The following is a 22,271-nucleotide window of genomic DNA, read 5'->3' as shown; positions in this document are numbered from 1 at the left end:
ACCTGCATAAATTCCTAAGTACCAGTTAAGATCTAGGGTCTCAGTTACACTTCCATTCCCGTTCTCAGTGTTATTCAGCGCACTCTGCTTGTTTGCCCTACGGACAGAATGTGGAAGGAAAAGACGATTAGGTAAACATAAAACAAAAGGAACCTCAGTTGGAGAGAAAAGTCTTGTGCGAGAAAATAGGTCTCAGCTCACACAATCCTGTATACCTGCCTTTTAAACTTCAGTTTGAATTGGGCTAGAGAGATGGGTCCATAATTAAGAGCACTTGCTGTTCTTCTAGAAGGCCTGGGTTTGAGTCCCAGCACCCACATGGTGGCTCACAATTGTTTGTGTAATTCTGGTTCCAGGGATCTGATGCCCTCTTCTGGCCTCCGCGGCCACAAGCCACAAACATGGCACACAGATATATATGCAAACAAAACACTCATATACATAAACTAAGATAAAGGTGCCGCCTTTAATGCCAGCACTCGAGGGGCAGAGGCAGGCAGATCTCTGTGAGTCTGAGGTCAGCCTGGTCTACAGAGTGAGTTCCAAGAAGGCCAGGACTACACAGAAAAACCCTGTCTTAAAAAACAAAACAAAACCATTCTGAAGCTTGACAGTCAGTTCCCAGCATGCAGCTGAGGACCAGACGTAGTAAAGACCTCTGCAGGTCACACTTCACCGCTATTTCTCTACAGGAGACCAAGCTTAGACCAGAAGGCCCAACAAGCCCACCCCTCCCTAAAACCTGTGGGAAAATGAAGCTCCCGACGGATCTCAAAGCCTTTAATTCAGACACAAGCCACTCACCAGTAGGAAAGCCACCAGTCCTGAAGGACATAGAAAACCTGCAGAAGGAAGTGAAATATCAGCACATCTTCCAGACTTGAGACGCGACATTGCTAAGACGTGGAGATACAGAGGGGATTTCCAGAGAACCAGGATGATTCCAGCAGGCACGGGCCTATGCCAAACCCCACTTCCTGGACAAGATGTCACGGTTAAGATCTTACAAGGTAATCCCAACTTTTTTTCTTCGCATTTTCAACTCCGGTTAGTGTCCCCACCAGACAGCACACCTCAGTGTAAACCCCGAGAGAACGGCACAGCGCGCCAATCACACAAAAATGTATGTATGTGTCCACCACACTGAGGGCACAAGACGTCATTACGTACCTGCGCCGCCATGTTCAGCAGAATGAGGAACACGATGAAAAACCAAGATGCACCGGCAGCGAAGTAATTCTTGTAGGCCTTGAAGCCAACTTTCCCTTCCGAACGGCTCTCCTCGGGCTGCACTGCCTGTGTGTTTTCTGTCTGTGAAGGGAGGGGTGCAGGTAAGCAAAGAGTCACACAAAACGTCTTCAAAACTTGACAAAGCTCCGGGAAAACAGGTAAATGATTTGCGGCTGGTAGGAATCAAAATGGTAATTCTTCCCTTGCCCATACCTACCCAGTCGGGCAAAGCATCCAGCCTGGACACAGCCCTCCCACGTCTAGGAGCATTTGCTCATTGCGGCATGGCTTTTACATGGTGCACGGCGGCATGATTTCCAGCACACGCCTAACACCCACACCCAAAGCAATCACAAAAGGATGAGGACTAAGCCATCACTCATCAACGGAAGAGAACAGGGTGGACGCGGGGGTGTAGATCTGCACGGGGTGTGTGCTGAACACATGCAAGGCTCTGAATCCACCTGCAGCATGAAATCACCAGGAATAACCAGGCGGCTCACACATGTGACACTCTTACACAGGCAATCTACAGAAGCACACGGGCTATGTGCACATGTGACACTCTTACACAGGCAATCTACAGAAGCACACGGGCTATGTGCACATGTGACACTCTTACATAGGCAATCTACAAAAGCACAGAGGCTATGTGCACATGTGACACTCTTACACAGGCAATCTACAGAAGCACAGAGGCTATGTGCACATGTGACACTCTTACAGAGGTAATCTACAGAAGCACACTAGCTATGTGCACATGTGACACTCTTACAGAGGTAATCTACAGAAGCACACGGGCTATGTGCACATGTGACACTCTTACACAGGCAATCTACAGAAGCACACCGGCTATGTGCACATATGACACTTACATAGGCAACTTGAACTCCCAGAGGTCTTAGACCCAATCCCACCCATGCCAACTCCAAGGATGACTTTTTGTCTAAAGGAGCAGTAGTGTAGATTGCTTGAAAGGCTTTCAATATGGGACAGGGTCACTCAGTGAGGAATAAGATGTGGCCCTTGGGCTAGACTAAGGGAGAAAAGGAAGAGCTGACCCTAAAAGGGTCACGTGCTAAGGCTACCAGATCTGTGTCCCTCTTGACTAATAAAGGCATCTAAAATAGAGCAGGCCATTCTTGTCACCTACCTACACTGTGAACGCCCAGCAAATAACAAAAAGTTCCTGATGTAATGTACCCACCCCTAGAGTCTAAGGCAGTAGTTCCCAACCTGTAGGTCTCGAACCTTTTGGGGATTGAACGACCCTTTAACGAGGGTCACCTAAGTCCATCAGAAAACACAGATATTTATATTACAATTCATAACAGGACCAACATTACAGTTATGAAGTAGTAACAATTTAAAAAGTAGTAGTATTTTTGTGGTCGGGGGTCACCACACCATGAGGAATTGTATGGAAGAGCCGCAGCGTTAGGAAGCCTGAGACCCACCGCACTGAGGGGTTCTTCATGATCAGTCTCTGGATGCAAGAGCTAAGCCTGGGATCCCTAGACTTCGGGTATCCATGAGTCACAGAGACCTTTGCAACTTCTAGGAGCAGAGTCACTGTGGATGTCTGAGGCTCTCCAGCCCACACCCAGGAGAGAGCCACAGCCAGGGTTAAGCGGAGAATGCTTACCTCTATTTTAATCCTGCCAATGACACTGCATAACACCTTAGAGCCACAGGCTCAACGTAGGACCAATGAGATAGCCACCAACAGAGCGACTCAAAGAGTCACAAGGTCCGTAAGAGAAAAGGAACATATAACCCAAGATGGACTCACATCTTGGCCCTCCGGAGCCCCATCTTTCAGGGAGGGTCTGGACGACTGCTGGGACCAAATGGAGGACTCGGAGAAGGTCCGCTTCCGGAGGGTAGGGGTCCCTGAAGCTGGGGAGTGCTCTGCTTCCTCATTCTCCTTCTTTAAAAGGGAGCCGAAATCTACGCCGGACTTCAGAAACTCGGTGTATGTCCCCTTCTGCACCATTTGTCCCTAAAGCAAAAGGAATTTCAGAGGCAGGCATTTACACTTCATGGCACTAATCTCACCAAACCTCAGCCAATGGACCTTAAGTTACAGTTGCTCTTGGGTCTGGAATCCTGGTCGACAAGAAGGGAGTGACTCAGCTTGCCTCCTAAGTGAGAATCCTGCTTCCTGCCAAATTCTAGGTGCCTGAACCAATGTGCCATTGTGCCTTGCGACCCAAATGCCATGGGCACTGAAGGAAGCAAATACTGTAGATGATGGGAGAGCCCACAGGGTCTTTTGTAAGAACACAGAGATGACTCACGCAGTGGGAAATTTGACTGACAGGGAGGTCCACGAGCAGCTGCACCTAGGTAGGACAAACTCACCCAGCCTCAGCTGGCCACCTGCCCCCTGGGGCAAGACTTAGGCCAATATCATGGTCTCAGACTAAAACATGCCCCCAAATTCAAGACCATCACTGGGGACTCAACATTCCACAGGACATCTACTTGGTGGTACCCTTCCTGACCACAGTTATAGGAAATAATATGGAAATATCTTTACGATGGTCTACCCCATGAGGTGAACCCTAAATGATTTGTTAATACTTGGAAAAATCCTGGCATACCTATATAATCAAAGGGAAGCAGCTCTGAGGAGAGGATGGCTCAGGTTAGAGGAAAATGGCCCTGGGCCCCACCCAATCCCTGTCCTTCTCCAACCCCAACCCCAATCAAGGTGATCCACTGAGGAAAATCCCAGTGCCTTTGGGCATCTACAAGCCTGGTAACTTAAGGATTGGAAAGTTATTCCTGGACCGCTGTGTCTTAATGCACTTAGGAGGTAAGATTTGTTCCCACACATTTTAATGCAATCACACCCTTCCTGTCAGTAAAATACACACAGAAACTACTGCTGACAGAGGGGACAGCTCCTAAGACAAGCTGTAAGAATCCAGGGAAGAGCCTGAAGGGTCAGCCATCCTCTCCGCTCTTAGAGAGGGTCAGACAAATAATAAGAGCGGTTCTCAGTTTCTCCAGGGTCCCTGCGAGTGGGTGAACGAATTTTGTCTACTAAAAATAAAACTCACAATACACAGGAGGCAGGATCGCCAAAGCAGCGGCCATGTGGGGACAGGTGACAAAACCCTTCTACACCTACTGACTCTGCAGGCAGAATATTCAGCTCTCTGCACATGAAATTAATTGTTTTCCAGCTTGTGGAATCTGAGCACCCATTCCCAAGGGGCCCAGGAGACAGCTGACACTCTTAGGTTGTTGCTAAGGGGATAGTCACCCTACCTTATATAATTTTTGTGGTGAGAATTTGCTCCCCAGAACTCTGACTGACAGCTCCCTCACCTCTCTTTGGCAGCCACAGTAAGTACCAAGGAGGCACTAAAGGACATTACACAGCCGGTTTCCATAGCAACTTGTAATCTGTGTCTCTGAGAATAACTACATGCAAATATTGCGAACTCTGGCTAACAATCACTGGTCAGTTTCATCTCTGGCCAAGAGTGATATGGGAGGTCCTTCTGTGTATGTGTTGCTTTTATTGGTTAATGAATAAAGCTACTTTGGCATATGGCAGGACAGAATATAGCCAGGCTGGAAGGGATATAGAGAGAGGGTAGGCGGAGTCAGAGAGATGCCATGTAGCTGCTGAAAGCGATAGACATCAGAACTTTATTGGTAGGTCATTGCCTCATGGTGATACACAAACTGTTAGATATGGATTAAGATGTAAGAGCTACCTAGGAATATCCCTGAGTCATCACTGGCCAAATAGGGTTGTAATTAATAAAGTTTCTATGTGATTATTCAGGTCTGGACAGCTGGAAATGAAACGAGTAGTCTCCTACGATACAAGAAAGAGATTACAGAAGAATCTTATGGTTTGGATGTGGCTTAATTATTTGTGTTTCCACTGTGTGATGAAAGGTTTGGTCCTTGGGGTGGCACTACCAGGGAGGTTCTGGAACCTTTGGGAGGTGGGGTCTGGTAGAAAGCCCTCAATCCAGAATGGACTGAGGACTCTGAAGTTGACACTCAGTGTGTGAGCGCCTCCTGGTGCCGTTCTGCCAGAGCGGCATCTGGAAGGGCCTTTCAGAAGGGCTCTGCATCCTTGACCCTCTCTCCTCATAAAGTGACCTCAAAGCCCTCCCGGTAGAGCCCAGGGAAGCTGCAGGAGAGGAGATGGAAGGAGTGGAAGAACCAGAGGGGATGGAGGACACCAGGAAGGCAAGCTCTGAACCAACTAAGCAGGGCTCAGGTGAGTTCAGAGACTAAAGCAGCAAGCACGGGGTCTGCACGGGTCTACACCAGGTCCTCTGTGTACATATTACAGCTTCCCCTCTCCTGAGAGTGAGAACAAGCGGGGCTCTGATCCTTGTGCCTGCTCCTGAGCTCATTTCCTTCTCTGGACTAGCCTTGTCCAGCCTGGATGCGACGGCTTTTGTTTTACTATGTTTCATTCTGTTTTGTTTTGTTGGTATCTCCTAGAGGGCTGTTCTGTTCTAAGGAGAGACAGAAAGGGAAAGGGTGCAGATGAAGAGAGAAGAGGTGGGAGGAACTGGGAGGGGAAAGGGGAGGCATAACTGTAAAAAGGATATATTGTACAAGAAAAAAATCCATTTTCAATAAAAGGGGGGGAAAGTCACATGGTCTGTCTTACTTCCACTGTGGCTAACTCAACGCTGAATAAAATTGATGAAGTAATAAACACATCAAGGAGCTAAAAGGTTGTTTTCTGTCCATGATGAAGAGTTTGTCTCAGACCTCCCCACTGCAAAAGATAAGCACCAAGTCACCAATGCAAACATGCAGGGTACGGGCGTGGGGGGGACCTCAGGAAAACACCAGGAACCCTGAAAATCCCTTGCTAATTTTGATCTCAATAAGGTGGTGTTTTGTCATAGGCTAAGTTGTGCCTCAAGACACTCCAGTTCCGAATTCTGGTAATGAATGTGACTTCCTTAAGAAGCAGGACCTTTGCAGACACCATCAAGTTAAAGTGAGGTCACACTAGAGCAGGGTGCAGTCATGAGAAGACAGACAAGGCAGACAGACACCGGGCAGCGGTACTGACAGCCAAGGACGGCCAAAGGCTGCCGGAAGGAGACCAGAGGGTGAAAAGAGGCAAGGAAGGGATTGCCCCAGAGCTTTCGGGGCCAGCTCAGTCCCACCAGGGCACAGCAGAGCAGCAAGACAGAATTCCCAGCATTACTCGGCCGTCTGCTCTCATTAGTCCTAGCAGCCCTGGAAAACCGACCTGCTGACTTAAGCGCATTTCTCTGCCTGCTGAACTAGACGACTGACTTCTAATTGCCTCTGCCATACACAGCCCCCGATTATCCTGGTGGCAGCAGCATTGGGGGTGGGGTGCAAAAATCACAGGTGAGACCCTTCAATGAATCAAATAGTGGCCATCTCGGTCCAAGGCCGGTGTGCTGGGTTCCGATCCCATCTCCCTCCTGGCCCCTAGATCATTCAGCACAGACATGCCGCCATGCTGTTCCTCCGAGCATCATGCCTCAGGTATCCCTCTTCCAGGTAAAAGCACGGTCACCATCTTCCTGTCACTGTCCCACAAGCCCCGTCACACCTGTTCTGACAGAAGGGAGGCCACACAGTGGAGAGAGTTCACCTTGCATATCACTGTGGATAGGAAGCCTCATTCCAAAGGACTTGAGTAGAGGCACCATCAAGTGGTCATCGTGACTAGGCAGCTCTGAGCAGAGGATGCTCGGCCATTCATTGTTTTTGTGAATGAAAGATACTCTTTAGGGCAAAAAGATAGATGGAAGGATGACTTAATATCAAAATTTTCCAAATTATCTCCAGTACCCGTAGGTCATGTAGAAAATGAAACAAAAATGTCTAAGGAAATAGCATCATCATTTCCGTCATTGATCTCACTAGAGCATCTTGCAAATTTGAGGGGCTGGTTTTATCATCTGGAAGAGGACCCTGGCTTAGAATGGAAGTGACTTTTCTGCTTTCTGAGGGGCTCTCTGTTGTTATTGCTTGCTTGCTTGCTTGCTTGTGGGTCTCGTGGGTCCCCATCTGGCCCTGAACTCTTGATGTAAGATGACCTTGAGTTTCTGATCCTCCTGCCTCTGCCTCGAGGGCTGGGACTATGGGCCAGCACACCACTCCACGGAGAGCTGGGAATGGCTTTGTGCATGCCAGGCATATCTTGACCAACGGAGCACATCACCAGCCCTCAGAGTGATATTTCTAGAAACCCTTCAGATATCCTCAAGGATGCGAATCTCAACTCCAGGAAATGAATGTAACACTGGGGGAGGGAAAGCAGCTTCTGAAGTCCATGGAGAGTGGCCTGATGGGAACCCCGCATCCCGCTTGCAACCTGAGGTTCTAGCTGGCTCTGTGGACAACGAAGCTGCTCACACTCTCAACTTGCCTTTGAGACACCCATAACCTTGCTCTTGGGAGTTCTTCACTTCTCAAGAGCTCTGCTTTCTCTTTTTGCTGCGCAAAATCTGTATTAAAATCTCTTAGCGAACGCCAACCCTGCTTTTAAAGAGGAAATGACTTACATCTTTCAAGATCAGGATGTGGCTGGCAGCTTTTAGGTACTGCAGCTGGTGAGTCACTAGAATGGTGACCTTCTCATGCAGGGTCTGACAGATGCACCTACAGATGTAAACATCCCCAGAGGAGAAAACACATTAGCAGGGGTTCTCCAAACCGCAAAACCAAGAGTTGAAGCCCTAACAAGATAAAGGCAACATAGCAACGACACATGCTTTAAAGGAGGTATAAATCCAGTTTACACACAAGCTAGAGAGGAGGATTGCAGTTAAGGCTGGGCACTGCTCTTGCAGAGGAACCAAGTTTGGTTCTCGGCACCCCCACTAGGCAGCTCACAACAGCCTGTAACTCTAACTCTGGGGGATCAAGGACTTTTCAGGACTCTGAGGGCACCTACACTTAGGTGTACGTACCCACACAGAGACACCCAGACATAACTGAAAAGTAAATAAAAATGAATCTTAAAACTTAAATAAAAATATAAATTAATAATAGGGACTAAGAATTCAAATCCACTAGCAGCACCTGAGCCTAGCTATTACACTTTGAAAAGTAGCCAGAAGAAGAGGCCGTGGCTGTAATTTTTCTTCTAAAAGTTAGTTTAACAATTATGTATATTTACCTATTGTATGACAAAAAATAAAATTTGTGTGGTATATAATAAAGGGAGTTAGCTAACATTACAAAACATGAATAGAATTCTAATTACCTTATTGTGATATAGGAATCCTAAAGAAACAGACTCACATCACATAAGAAAGAAGATGGATACTTTTCTTAGATGTCTGCTCGGGGGACGGCTTCTGATGTATACATTAATTAATATTACTAGGGGCTAGGGCTATAACTCAGGTGGCCAACAGCACGCAGACATGTACAAAGTCCTGGACTTGAACTAACGGTGGTGCTCGTCCACAATCCTTATACTAAGGAGCTGGAGATGGTAGCCTAGTTCAAGAATATCCTCGACCATATAGCAAGTTTGTGTGGCCAGGCTGGGCCACATGAGATCATCTCAAAACAGCAACAAAACTCAAGAGGAAGAATGAAAACCAAGTAAATGAACAGCCTTAGAACCTCAGTTACCTCTACTAATGGACACTTGCAGTCTCTTTTCCTAAATAACATTGGGTGGAAGAGTGAATGAAGAGGCACCAGCCGCCTCTGTAACAATCCTACTCCCATGCTAGAGCAAATATTCTTCTCTCAGAACTAACAGTTTCCTTTGAGGTCTAGACTGCTCCAAGCGCACCCACGTTCTCACTGCAGACCCAGGAGAACTCAGCCTTGGCATATGTGTAGGGAAGGGGAAGCTGGTTACGGGCCTCCATACATGGAGCTCTGCCTACAGCCTGGATTCCCAAGTCCTCACACAGAGCAACCGGCAGGGCTGTAGGCCACAGGAGCCCTTCAGATCCGTGTGTGTGTGTGTGTGTGTGTGTGTGTGTGTGTGTGTTGCGACAGATACAAGGGAAGGTCCAGAACACAACACAGATACACAAAATGTGTCATCTCCACCCTCCATCCTTCCCTATGTCTTCAGCGTATACTTCCACGAGGGGACTGAAGTCTTTATAGGTGCCTTTAGAACTGGGCTATTACCAGAACTAAGACACCCACTCTATGCAGAAACTGCACGCTTTCCATGAAAGATTAATTTTCCACCCTCTGGCACGTCTTAATGTGGCTTATTTCTTACTGACATCTCTCGACCTGCCAAACCTTTCCTAGGGTGCAGGGCCTGCACTTCAGCTGAGCTGTCCCTTCCCTGGAGCCAGCTGCCCCATCGCTTTGTGTGACCTTGTCTAGGAGGCGCTAACATTCACTCCTGGGCACTATTAAACCTACAAGGCCCGAGCCAGAGGTTGCAAATGCTTTCTTGCCAACAATTTCCACCACAAACAAGAAAACTAAATACTTAGAATAATTTTATAATTGATGGTACTATGTTTTCCCTAAGCTAAGTGGCTTTTTTCACCAAAAAATGTCTACGGAAATATTCATTAAATTTTTAAAAAGTAAAACTTACCTAAATATATAATAAATATATGTATTGTGTGTATTATAAATATATGTGTGTATGTATATGTATGTATGTGTGTATATGTATGTATATACATACACATAGCCTTTGGCATATTAGCCAGATTGGTCAAAAAATACTAAACTCAAAGAATCCTCCTGCCTCCACCTCCCAAGTTACTATGCAGACACGTGCCTCTGGGCCTTCCTGTGCCATACTGATGTTGACAGGCTCATCATTTAATTCTGATCCCATACAAGAACCACAGAGAGTAACCAAACCACGGTAGTCCCGCGTGCCAGAGCGGACATTTCAGGGACACAAACAGGGAAGACAGAATCAGTAAGTACTTGGATCCATTTAGTTGAAGGCTTTTGTCTTCCCACACATTCACACACTGGAAATTCGTCACCAGGGTGATGGTATGAAGAGATGGGGCTTTCTCACTGCCATCACGGAAAGGACTGGCATTGTTCCTTAGAAAGGAGAACCAGTGGATGAATGGAACCACTTCTGCCGACATGTGCCTATGAATCACCAAGTCCTCAAGAGACATCACATCTGCTAGCGTCTCATCTCAGGCTTCCAGCCTCCACGCGATGAGAAATACACCCCTGCCGTTTACAGATTATAGGCTATGGCATTCTGTCACAGTAGCCTGCACAAACTAAGAAATACTTAAACTAAGACGAAGAGGTAGGCAGCAGCACGGGAGATCTAACTAGGATAGCCCTGCACAGATGGCGGGAGAGGCAGGCATCTGCAGTGTTGAGACTTTCTAAAGTGCAGAATCCACAGCTACATCAGACTGGCATCGGTTGGGAGACCCCAGCCTTCTGTTTCCCATGTTTGTAACATATATAGTTGTAAAACCCGCAAATCTTAATAACCTTGGATGTATATCCGTGATTGAAATAAAACTGCTAATGGCAAACAGAGGAGTGACTCGTTCCCGTCTAATACAAAGCACTCCACGTTTCTCGGCTCCGACGCGGCTGCCATCTTTCGCGGCATATTGTTCAATCCAATTTTCTAACTCGTTGAGAGCATTCTCCAGCTGCTGCTGAGTGATTTCCTAAATTGCATTCGTGCTTCCTGCTCCGAGTTCCCCCAAAGAATGTGGTTCTGATTAGCAAGCAACGATTCTAACAAGCTTGCTTCTATCAAGGGTCTATCCAAAGCCATTAAACATTAAGGTGCAAGCAGACTTTATAAACACCCATGCTCAAAGGGACGCTTGAGGTGGGGGCACCTCTGTGATCTGCATACTGATACCAAGCAATTAAAATGCCTCCCTCTCTCCTCCCGAGAGCCTCCACTACAGCTTCCCACCAAGAATCAGTCTCGAGTGCAGGGGAACTTGAGTGGATCTGCTCAAGGCTCACCAAAGTGACAAAGGGCTGATTCTGCAAAGAGCAAAATCCATCAAATCACAATCAAGAGCTGACAGGAAAGGAGGGTCAGATCAAAGAGCTGGGTCAGAGCCAAGTGCCAGGCGCTCTTGCTTTCTGTGCCCTGAAATACTCAACCCACTACCACGCATGTGGTTTTGTTTGTACTGTAGTAAAATGCACATGCCATAAAAGCTACCACCGTGGCCACTTTTAAGTGTCTTATTCGCACTACGTTCACACTGCTGCCCAGCCCACTACCGCCCACAGCCAGAATACTTTCATATCCACAACAGGAGACACATTGGTGTCCCATGCAGATGTAGGGGCGGTCACTCCCCACCATCTGCCAAGCCCCAGAAGGCCATGCCAACAGATGGTCTTGTTCCAGTCCTAGGATCCAAAGCCTAGACGGGTGGTTTTCACTCTGCTGAGGATGTTATAAACTGAACCCCACTGCCCTAAATTCATACTAAATTTACAAAAGGTCAGCACCAAATGGTTTAGACAGAACTCTAGAGGGAAAGCTAAGAGTGGCTATGAGGGTAGTCCTCAAACAACCTGACGGGTGTCCTCTGAAGAAGAGGGAACTGGGGAAAGATACCTAAGAAGGAAAAGATGGAAGATGGTTATTGACTTCCACCCTCCGCGGCTTTGTCTGCTGGGAGAATCACAGCAATCTCCAGCATTTTATTTTGGCACCCAGAGCTAAAGAAGGCAGAAAGTACAGATTGGTGTTTCGGGGGTTCTTAATCGGCCATAAAACATGCAGCTCCCCTTGAGAGAAATGTGCCCACTTGCTGCTGTCATCTGGTGCCTTGCTTGTCCACACCTTTACACCTGTGTCGTGAGTTCCTGTTCTCAGTGTTCCCAAACCTCCCGGTCTACAGCTCAACATAAATCAATGAGTCCTCTTCTGCGGGCCCTATGCGACCACTGAATCTCACTGCGAAGGAGGGGCTGGAGAGACGGCTAGTTAAGAGCGCTTGCTTGCAGAGGACCAGAGTTCGGGACCCAGAACCCACGTCAGGTGGCTCACAACCAGCTCCAACTCCGGTTCTAAAGGAACCCAGTCCCCTCCCTGGCCTCCTCTGGCACTGACACACATGTGGCAGTCACTGACCAGACACATATACATACACACACACACACGGAAATAAAATAAATCTTATTTGCAAATTTTGGGGGAAAAGAGCCAATTCTCCAATACCAAGCAGCCAAGCCCTTTGCTTCAATTTAAAAATGTACATCATTTTTCTTCTTGGGGCCTGGGTCTTCTAGTCTCTTGGCTAAGAAGTTCAAGGCGCTAGAGAATACACGTAGAGAGAGCCCTCTGATCTGAGACTCTACACAAGGGCTCTGTGCACTTTGCCGCACTGACGGCACCTTCCCTATTTCCCTACCTTGATCTTGGGCTTGTGAAATGTCATGTGGAGGGGAACAGAGAAGAGGGTGCATAAACATGAGCCTAGGTGAAGCTGTATAAATTACTTCACGGGGGCCCAACTGGAAGGGTTCCTGAACATGGAGCTGACATAAGAGAGAACAAACTCACAGCTGGAAGAGGTGTTTTCCCACTTCTGCGTCTACGGCACTGAGCGGATCGTCGAGGAGGTAGATGTCGGCGTCTTGGTAGACTGCCCTGCAAGGCAAAGAGGGAAATCAGACTGAAGGGCACCTCCCTGGCCACTGTCTTAGGGATCGTGGCACTCGGTCACTAGCTGTTCATCCAAAGCACCAATGGAATTACTCAAAACCAGTGCTTTGCACGGTACTGACACAGTGAGCAGACGCTACACGCCCCGCCCCCACTGCCGCCGCACGCTTTGTCAACGCACATGCACATGGCTGCTGGAAGACAAGTTACCGTGCCAAGTTCACCCGTGCTTTCTGCCCTCCGCTGAGCGTGGCTCCCCGGTCTCCTATCACAGTCAGATCCCCATCCTCCAGAAGCTGCAGGTCCTGCACAGAGACAGAGGGAAGACTCAGAGCTGCTCTTCGGCAAACGTCTAACACACCTTGCAGCGGGACTTTAGGGGCGGGGCGAGGAGAACACACAGGACCCAGGGAATCTCCATGTTATACTCGCTATGAGTATTTAACTATTTCTGAGGTACCTAACTATGTTAAAAGGTATCTGTCAAGCGAGGAGCAGAAATTCGCCATTGTTTGGACACAGCGACTCTGGCAGGGAAGGAAACAAAGTCCCTGCAGCATCCGTAATGGAGACTGACACTGTGAGAAGTTAGTAAGTGTGTGCAAGACAAGTGTGAAGACATAGGAAGGTAGCTGTCAGAGGGACTGGACAGGGAAGGTCCATTTCCAACTGGATGGCCAGCCAGGGCTCAGACAGAGAGAGTGGAAGGTGGAGTGGGCCCACCAAATCAGGGCAAAAAAGACTGCATCATATACAGAAAGGAATAATGTATAGCTCCCATGAACTGACATATGTGGGTGTGGTCAAAGGAGCACTGTTAAGAGATGATGCTGATGATGGGGAGGGGTCACAGGTTCACAGCTATGAAATTCAAGGGAGGGCATGATCTGCCTCATGGAGTGGGAGGAATCACTAGCTGAGGCAAGGTCCCACCTAAGGAGCTGCTGAAGCATTGGGGTGAGAACTGTGACGGAGTGGGAACAGTAACATCAGAGACACCGGGGAATTAGTGGTGAAAGATTCCAGATTCATGTACCTGTGTGTGTGTGCATGCTCACATGTGAGCATGCATGCATACATACATGCGTGATCAAGAGTCAGTGAGAGGCCGGGCGGTGGTGGCGCACTCCTTTAATCCCAGCACTCGGGAGGCAGAGGCAGGTGGATCTCTGTGAGTTCAAGGCCAGCCTGGTCTACAAGAGCAAGTTCCAGGACCGGCCCCAAAGGTACAGAGAAACCCAGGCTCAAAAAAACAAAACAAGATAAAAAAAAAAAAAAAAAAAGAGTCAGTGGGAGAACCAGAGGCACACAGAGAGAGGGACAGATAAAGATAGTGATAGGTATGTAGACACAGTGAATAAGAGAGGTGAACACACAAGACTTTGAAAATAAGAAATCTATTATTCTGCAGTTAGTGCCCCTTCTTATGCAGTGTGTGTGCATACACACACACACACACACAGGTATACTATATTATTTATACTATATTATGTTTGTTATGGAGCATATATGTATTATATTATAATGTAATATATATGTATGTATTTACTACTTAATACAAGTCTAGTTTGTCACTGTTGCTTGACATCATTTATAGAAACACATTCTCTCCTATAAACTATAACCCAGCAGGCAGGAAGGCCCCACTAAAACATGAAATTATTTCCATTCCACATCATCATAAAAACCCCTGACCAACACAATCTGTGACATTCCAGCTAGGGCTCAAATGTAACTGGAGTTCCCTCAGAGTGCTGACTAAAGAGCCTTCAGCACCCAGCTCTGAGAGATCTGTCTGGCCTTTCCCACACAAAGAACAGTCGGGTGTCCAGGACTCTGTAAACAGACCCTGTGGCGAGCTCCTTCAGGCTACTATTGACCAGTTCTTACAGCCAAAGCAAGAAACAGCATCTGTAGGAATCTGCCTTTTGTCTACCTGCTAACTTATATTTACCCATCAGGTATGTGCGGTTTTGGTCGATCATCTATGAGTTTTATTAAAATCACCATGCGTAACAAAAATTTAGTTTTATTTTCTGGGAAGCTCAGTGTCAAGTCTGAGAACCTACTCTCTCCTGGCGATGTGTTGGAGTATTAAAATATAAGTTGCTAAAACATGTTGTTTCCTTTAATGAATAAAGTATAAGTCAGTCCGAGGCTGCAGACTCTCTTCCTGGTTTATTCTCGGTGTGCCAGCTGACGATTGGAACTCGGGGCCCACAGACTGAGTAGGACGGGGATCATCTCAAGCCATGTTGTTCTTTAATGCTGAACGGTGGTGGGGCCCAAGGGACTTCTCTTAAACACAAATAATGAAAATATCTACAGACAAACACAAAGGCTCCAGGATCCCCTAAAAAATAACGTGGAGCGGAGATGGGGCCTCAAGCGTTCCATTAGACATGAATAACCACCGGTCACCACGTGTGTGTAGTTAAAGCTTTGTGATGGGTACAGTGAGGGCTCAACATGCTAACCCCTCCACTTCTGAAAATTTCTGCAATTGTTTTATTTTTGTAAAAGTTAAGAATCAGGTGCTGGAGCAATGGCTCACTAGTGAATAGCATTGGCTGCTCTTCCAGAAGCCAGGTTTGATTCCCAGCACCCACATGGTGGCTCATAACTATCTGTAACTTCAGTTCCAAGGGATCCGACACCCTCTTCTGGCCTCTGCAAGCATCAGATGGCTAGATGGCACACAGGCATACAGGCCGGCAAAACACCTATCCACGTAAGAGAAAAATAAATACCTTTTGTTTTTAAGTTCAGGATTACAGAAACAGGTGGGGAGGAGAATGGGGGCACACCCCTCATGGGAGCAAGGCCACGGATGTGACAATCGGCACATAAGGACACGAAAACAGTTAAAAGTGAACAGAATTCAATAAAAGAAAACCAAACAGCAATGAGTGGGGGATAGAGCAGCTTCCAGAAGTGTAGCGTAAGGATCATAATAACTTAAAAATCTTCCAAAGCCAGAGTTTAAAGAAACAGCCGCAGGACTAGAAAACAGAGCGTAAGAGACTCAAAGGTCACCTTCTTCAAAGCACAGGCCTTGATCACTTTCTCATAGCGCTCCTTCTCGTATTTCTTCCCAAATAAAATATTGCTCCTCACGGTTCCCGAGAAGACCCAGGGCTGCTGAGAAACGTAGGCGATTCTCCCGTGCACGGTGACGAGCCCGCTGGACGGAGGAAGTTCACCCAGCACCGCGCTCAACAGAGACGACTGAAAGAGAGGGCAACACACGCATGTGTTACTGTCAGCACAGACTAAACCATGCCCCTGGCACGCCCAGCCCTGCCAGTTTATCAAGCACCAGCTTCTCAGGGGAAACAACACTAGAAGCTGCAGGTAAAAGCAAACACAGAACATAAATATCGCTGCTGTATTTGATAGGAATTAAAAAAGCACACAAAAATAGATTGTGGCAACTGACCATCCCAAATGACCTTCCCCCAAACGCAATGTTATATCGAATGGCTGGCTATATGCAATTAAGAATGATATATGAAATACTATGTGTAATTAACAATCTTTGCTGGGCATTGTGGCGCAGGCCTATAATCTCAGCAATGGGGAGACAGAGGCTGTAGGATCTGTGGGACCCCACAGCTTCAAATCCGTTCTATCTTGACTAAAGTCCAGAGAGTTCAAACCTATTCTTGCTCCTCAAGGACAAATAACAGAGTGTTTGGCCAAAGATATCTCACTATTCAAAACCAAACAACAGGATGTTTGACTTAGGGCATGGATATTATGTGTCTGAGATATTAAGGAGGTAATTATACTTGTTTGTTCCTTGAAATATGGGAGGGAGGTCTCTGGCACTCCTCTTTGGATTGGAGTATATAAAGACTATGAGTAATAAACTCAGGGTTCTTACAGTATGCACTGGGAGCCCACCCAACTCTATCTTCTGTCTCTTGTATCTTTTTATTCCTCACTCCCCTTTTCAGACATGTGCAAAAAAATCGGCTGGTCCCGACAAGGGTCAAAGTCATCCTTGGCTGCATAGCAACTCTGAGGCTATTGTGGGCATTTTGAGATCCAGTCTGGATAGACAGACAGACAGGCAGACAGACAGATAGATGATAGAAAGACAGATGATAGACAGATACTAGATAGATAGATAGATGATAGATAGATAGATAGATAGATAGATAGATAGATAGATAGATAGATAGATAGATAGATAGATAGATGAGACAGACAGACAGACAGATAGATAGATGGATAGATGATGGATGATAGACAGATATAAATGAAAATGAACAAGAGGAACGTTGGTATCAGCACAATGGTCTAGCATAACAGAAATGTCTCATATCCAACACTGAAGAAGTTGCTGCTGCATCCAGATAGCCCAGATCGCCTTGGCTCAAGTGCCTGTTCCAGAAGGGCCAGGCACCAATGCTGCATCCAATGCACAGGAGACCTTTGTTTAAAGGAGTTCTGAGGAGCAAACCTTCATCATACACAGGAGTCCCCCTCCAGTCTATCCCGTGTGTGCCTACCACAATCAGAGAGCTGGAGACTATCCACCTGGCCCCAAACCCAGTCCTTGTGAAAGGCAGAGGTGCCTGGGTCTGGGTATCTCCGTGCATCCTTTGGTTCAGGCATGGCGGAAGCCACAGCTGTGTCTGAGCTAAAGACAGACTGGCAGGACTTGGGTAAGTCGTGAGAGGAACTGTTACATCTGGACAGCCTCCCAAGACCCTGTAGCATTTAGAGGCCAAACTGGAAAAGGAAATCTCCCTCGTCCTTCGTCCTTCTGTCCTGAGGAGTAGTGGTCACATAAGCAATTCCCAATGAGCCAACTCTAAGACAAAACAAAACAAAAAACTTACCTTGCCTGCTCCCACTGGACCAATCACAGCTAACAATTCACCAGGTCTGGCGGTAAAGGACAGGCCTTGCAGGGTTGGAGTATCTAAGGCCTAGGAGGTAAAGTTTACAAAATGTCTTATTTTAAGGAAGTAACATAACCACTTTGAAAAGTAGGAGAAATTAAACTAGTCACTGATACATACAAATGTAACCCGTATCCCTCCTCACTGAAGAGGTTATGGAGTGACAGCCTTCTCATGCTGTTTAATACACTTATTTAAATAAAATTAAATAAAATTAAATTAAATAAAATTGAGCCCAGATTTCAATATGAATTCGGAATTTAAGCAGGACAAAGGACAACGCTGTCTTCTCGTGAGGAGAGATTCTTGGCTCATACTAAAGCACTAACACAATATTTCTATTAGAATATCCCGTGCAGGAGGATTTTAATCTTTCCGAAATGTTCACTGGGGCCTTAGGTTTTAATCCTCCATGTTGCTCACTCCCACAAGGTGGCAGCACAGAGCACAGCAGCACGTCTGTCCCCAGTGAGCAATGTGACACCATCCTTAACCTTTGTGACTAGGCATCTCAGCAGTACACTCAAGACTCAGGACTCAGGACGACACTTGGGAGCATGAAATCAATCACAGAAAACAACATCCTACAAATACCCTCAGCACTGCAACAAGAGAGCGAGTTTAAGAACAAAAATTAAGACATTAAGCTCAGTGTAGGCTAGCGAGGGGGTCAGGTACCTTACACCTGTGACATTCGTGGCCTGTCTTGCTGAACAGGGTCAAGGCAATCTTGCTACCATAAAAACCACAGAGGTACAGGCTACACCCGGGAGCGGGAGGTAAGGCATAGTATACCATGAGAAATCACACTCCTGGGCAACCTACGCATTTTAACATAGAGAAGCTTAAGACTCTATGCATGGCTTATGTAAGAGTTGCAAATTCAAGAACTTAATACTGCAAATTCTTTGAATGAGATTATTGACAGCACACGTGTAGGACTCCATATGTAGATTCACTGGATAAGATCATATTAAAGCTATGCACAAGGTAGATATGAAGCACAAATAATTTCATATTTACACTTGGGTCTCATCTCCAAGGTTTCCCATTATGTACATGGGAATACCAAAAATCTCACAATACCCAAAAATCTGGAACGCCCGACTCAAACATTTCAGATAAAGTAGTCAACTTATACTAAATGTCAAGAAAAGCGACCACTGACAATTTTTAAGTTGTTTTATAGCTTCTTATAAATTTCTTCAGGGAGTCAAATCAAATCCACATCTCTATACAACTCCCACATGTTGCAAATTCAGTTGAGAGACGTGGGCCCTACGGGATCTTAACAGAGAGCCCTGGACCTGAATAACGCTTCCTTCCCTTGGCCAATGACAATCAGCACATCGGACTGACTCGTCTTCAGCAGTAACCGGATGTGCGGGAAGGAGAAGGGTGGTCCAAATGGGAATACAGACCTTCACAGTACTGACCGCCAACACTAAGGACGTTTGTCTAAATCCCACATGAACGCGTCAGACAGCATACTACATAATACTGACGGTAACAGTGGAGACACTGCTGTCCGTGGGTTGATCTGAGGTGGTCTAGTCCCAGATGTGGCCCATCTGCATTGCTCACGGGTACATCTGAGTGTACCACACAGCTAAGGCTGCAGTAAACTCATCTGAACCCCAGGCCTTTTGTAAGATGTTCTCTTAAAGAAACAGTGTTCAGTACAACACACTGAGGGAAAAAATGGTCCTCTGTATCACAGAAATACAAGAATAAACCAAAGACTACACAGTCATCTGAACTTTAGAAAACGAGTTTCTGAAGGGCAGACCCGCCTTGAACGAGGACAAAATTGACCTGTCAAGGGTTCCTCGTGAGGACAAAGAGGCTCCTGCCCTCTGGAGGCTCGGGCCTGAGCACTGCTATGCTGTGAGCAGAAGGGGGCAGACAGCAGCTGGAGAGGCGTTGGCCCTTCACTCTCAGGGTCCAGACACCTCTATGGTGATGCCACAGTTGATGAGTCCTTGCTGCAAGCTGAGTCGTACCCTGGGGATACTGCAGTGAACAAGGCGGAGGGCAGCAGTCCCAGCCCCTCTGGAGATGCGCAGGTCCCCCGGGGCCATAAACTGTGAGCTTGGAGGCTGAGCTCTTAAGTGGGAACTGGGTTAATGATCAGAGCTTTCCAGCCGGCTGTGGTAGAAGCCAGTCTTAAATCCCAGCCCAGCATGTTCCTCATTGTACCCTGGTTTCTCCCAGAAAAACCCCCTCCCACACCCAGTGGCCTTTCTGGCCCTGACCACCAGGGAACCCCTAGCAGAGGTCATAAAAATCCCACAGATAAAGCCAGGGAAACAGATGGTAAAATTCCATGTGAAAATGCAAGCCTGAGAAGACTTGGAATCAAACAGCCCATTTCTCAGTGTGGCAGAGTTGGAGAGAGAAGAGACCTGGCTAACAGACATCCTGAAGAACTGTGTCTAATCCAGCAGCATTCACCTTGGGTGCTTTATAGTGTGTAATCCAGCAGCGTTCACCTAGGGTGCTTTATAGTGTTTAATCTAGCAGCGTTCACCTAGGGTGCTTTACAGTGTGTAATCCAGCAGCGGTCAGTTATGGTGCTTTACAGTGTGTAATCCAGCAGCGTTCACCTAGGGTGCTTTCCAGTGTCTAATTCAGCAGTGTTCAGTTAGGGTGCTTTACAATGTGTAATCTAGCAGCGTCTACCTAGGGTGCTTTACAGTGTCTAATCCAGCAGCGTTCAGTTAGGGTGCTTTACAGTGTGTAATCCAGCAGCCTTTACCTAGGGTGCTTTTCAGTCCTGTCTCTAATACGGCAGCGTCCACCTAGGGTGCTTCTGCAGGGTCGTGTCTAACTCAGCAGAATTCACTGAGGGCACTTGACAGTGGTATTGTGGCCAGCTCCTATCAACACTTTAAATGCACTGTGCTTGGATATGCCGAGAAACTGAAGCAAAACTTTGAGGCCAGATAAAGCACCTTGCAGGAATTTCCATGGGTGAGGAATGCAAGGCTGTGGTTGTCCACATCTGGACACACAGTGCTGGTTTGTGGAGAGAGCTGCAGCACTGCAGCCAAATTAGGGGAAAGTGATGCAGACCACACAGTACTCACACATGGGCAGGCATATGAAGAGAGCAGGAGTCTGTGGTTTGACATGCATACCACAGGGCAAGGGGAGGCAACGCAGAGCTGGGAAGGAGTCTTGCTCAGCTTCCAGTTGGCTTTCGGCTACATTCCAAACTCAAGCAATCTGTACTTCCTAGGTCCTCTTGCCGACTTAACTTCAGCCACGAAATCACCAATGGGAGGCTGGTCCTTCGCACCCCCTTCGCACCCTCGGCAACCCCAGCTTCTGGAGGCAGCTGGGGTCCCTGTGAGTGTGGTTTCCTCTCACTCAGAGGTTGGGAGCACATCCCTGCGATTGCCAGTCTCCAGGCAGCCTCATCATGGCCTCCTCTTCATATCTCTAACTACTTAACACACTCATGCTCCCCCGCAGCTGACTCTTGTTTCTCAGACTGAGAGGAGTTCTGCTGGAGACCCCAAGGCAATGGGCAGCGGGGTGCACTAAGTCTCTAAGACTGAGCACTTCCTCGCAGTCGGCCCTGCTACTCTTCCTATTTGCCTGTATGCCCCATGGAATCCAATCTGGGAAATCCTCCTGGCCGTGCCTGTTTTACTATTTATTCATCACTTGTGTGAAACCTTACACCTAGAAACCCGGGCACCTTACTGTGTTGGCCTCCTCCCTGCAGACTGTCAATTCAGGTAGCCAGAGGCAGAGAGCACCGGGGTCCCCAGAGTCCTCATTCTGAACCCCAGAAAATGATACAAATCACAGATTCTTTCTACATGCTCTAACATGATATGAAAACAAGGTAAAAATCTACGACAGTTTAGAATGTGCACAGTTAATTCTTCCCACACTGACCCCTAGCCTGCCCAGCCCTGTGCATTCTAACATTGCCAGTGCCAAAACTTGGGGATATTCAGTTCAAATCAACGACAAAATTTTTATGAAAATGAGATAAATAACTTTCAAGAGCTAGAGAAACGGCTCAGCTGTTAGAAGCACTGGTGGCTCTTCCAGAAAACCTGGGTTTCATTCCCAGCACCCATGGGATAGCGTGCAACCATCTGCAACTCCAGTTGCTGATATCTTCTTCTGCTCTCTGTGGGCAACTGCATACAAGCATGAACTCAGACCCTCATGCACACACATAAAATAAAATGATTTTTTTAAAGATTAACTTTTAAATTCTTTAGGATCATGATTTTTTTTTTGATTTTGAGAATTTTTATAAAATCTTCAAAGCCGACAGCCTTTTATAGACTTTGTAAAATTGTTCAAATTCTGTTTCATCGATGTTACCCATGATATCTTGGAAATCACAGGGATTTGTTACCTTGTCCCAGAAAGCAGTAAAATCTTGCACGTGGACTATGGCTTTGCCGTCACATGGTTCCTGGGCTTTGCGCTGTGGAAGTTCATCAAGCAACAGAAAGTTCTGGAGAAAAGGAAAAACATGAACTATCTTAACC

The 22,271-nt window shown here is 46.9% G+C and overlaps 1 protein-coding gene across 2 annotated transcripts in view; it reads right to left on the bottom strand.

Annotated features, from left to right (window-relative positions):
• The window catches only part of Abcc4 (ATP binding cassette subfamily C member 4), a 210,971-nt gene that overhangs the window by 106,634 nt on the left and 82,066 nt on the right, over nucleotides 1-22,271 (bottom strand). For both annotated transcript variants that reach the window (XM_038310408.1, XM_038310409.1), the window contains 10 exons: nucleotides 22,136-22,237; nucleotides 17,689-17,778; nucleotides 15,875-16,066; nucleotides 13,049-13,143; nucleotides 12,737-12,823; nucleotides 7,773-7,869; nucleotides 3,023-3,232; nucleotides 1,171-1,311; nucleotides 805-842; nucleotides 3-97 (listed from right to left, as the gene is read on the bottom strand). In XM_038310408.1, the coding sequence (XP_038166336.1) occupies nucleotides 3-97; nucleotides 805-842; nucleotides 1,171-1,311; nucleotides 3,023-3,232; nucleotides 7,773-7,869; nucleotides 12,737-12,823; nucleotides 13,049-13,143; nucleotides 15,875-16,066; nucleotides 17,689-17,778; nucleotides 22,136-22,237 (1,147 nt within the window). The remainder of the gene's footprint in view (nucleotides 1-2; nucleotides 98-804; nucleotides 843-1,170; nucleotides 1,312-3,022; nucleotides 3,233-7,772; nucleotides 7,870-12,736; nucleotides 12,824-13,048; nucleotides 13,144-15,874; nucleotides 16,067-17,688; nucleotides 17,779-22,135; nucleotides 22,238-22,271) is intronic.

Source organism: Arvicola amphibius, chromosome 13 (genome assembly GCF_903992535.2).
Source record: "Arvicola amphibius chromosome 13, mArvAmp1.2, whole genome shotgun sequence".
In the NCBI taxonomy this organism is placed as follows: Eukaryota; Metazoa; Chordata; class Mammalia; order Rodentia; family Cricetidae; genus Arvicola; species Arvicola amphibius.
This window is presented reverse-complemented; position numbering and strand designations above follow the sequence as displayed.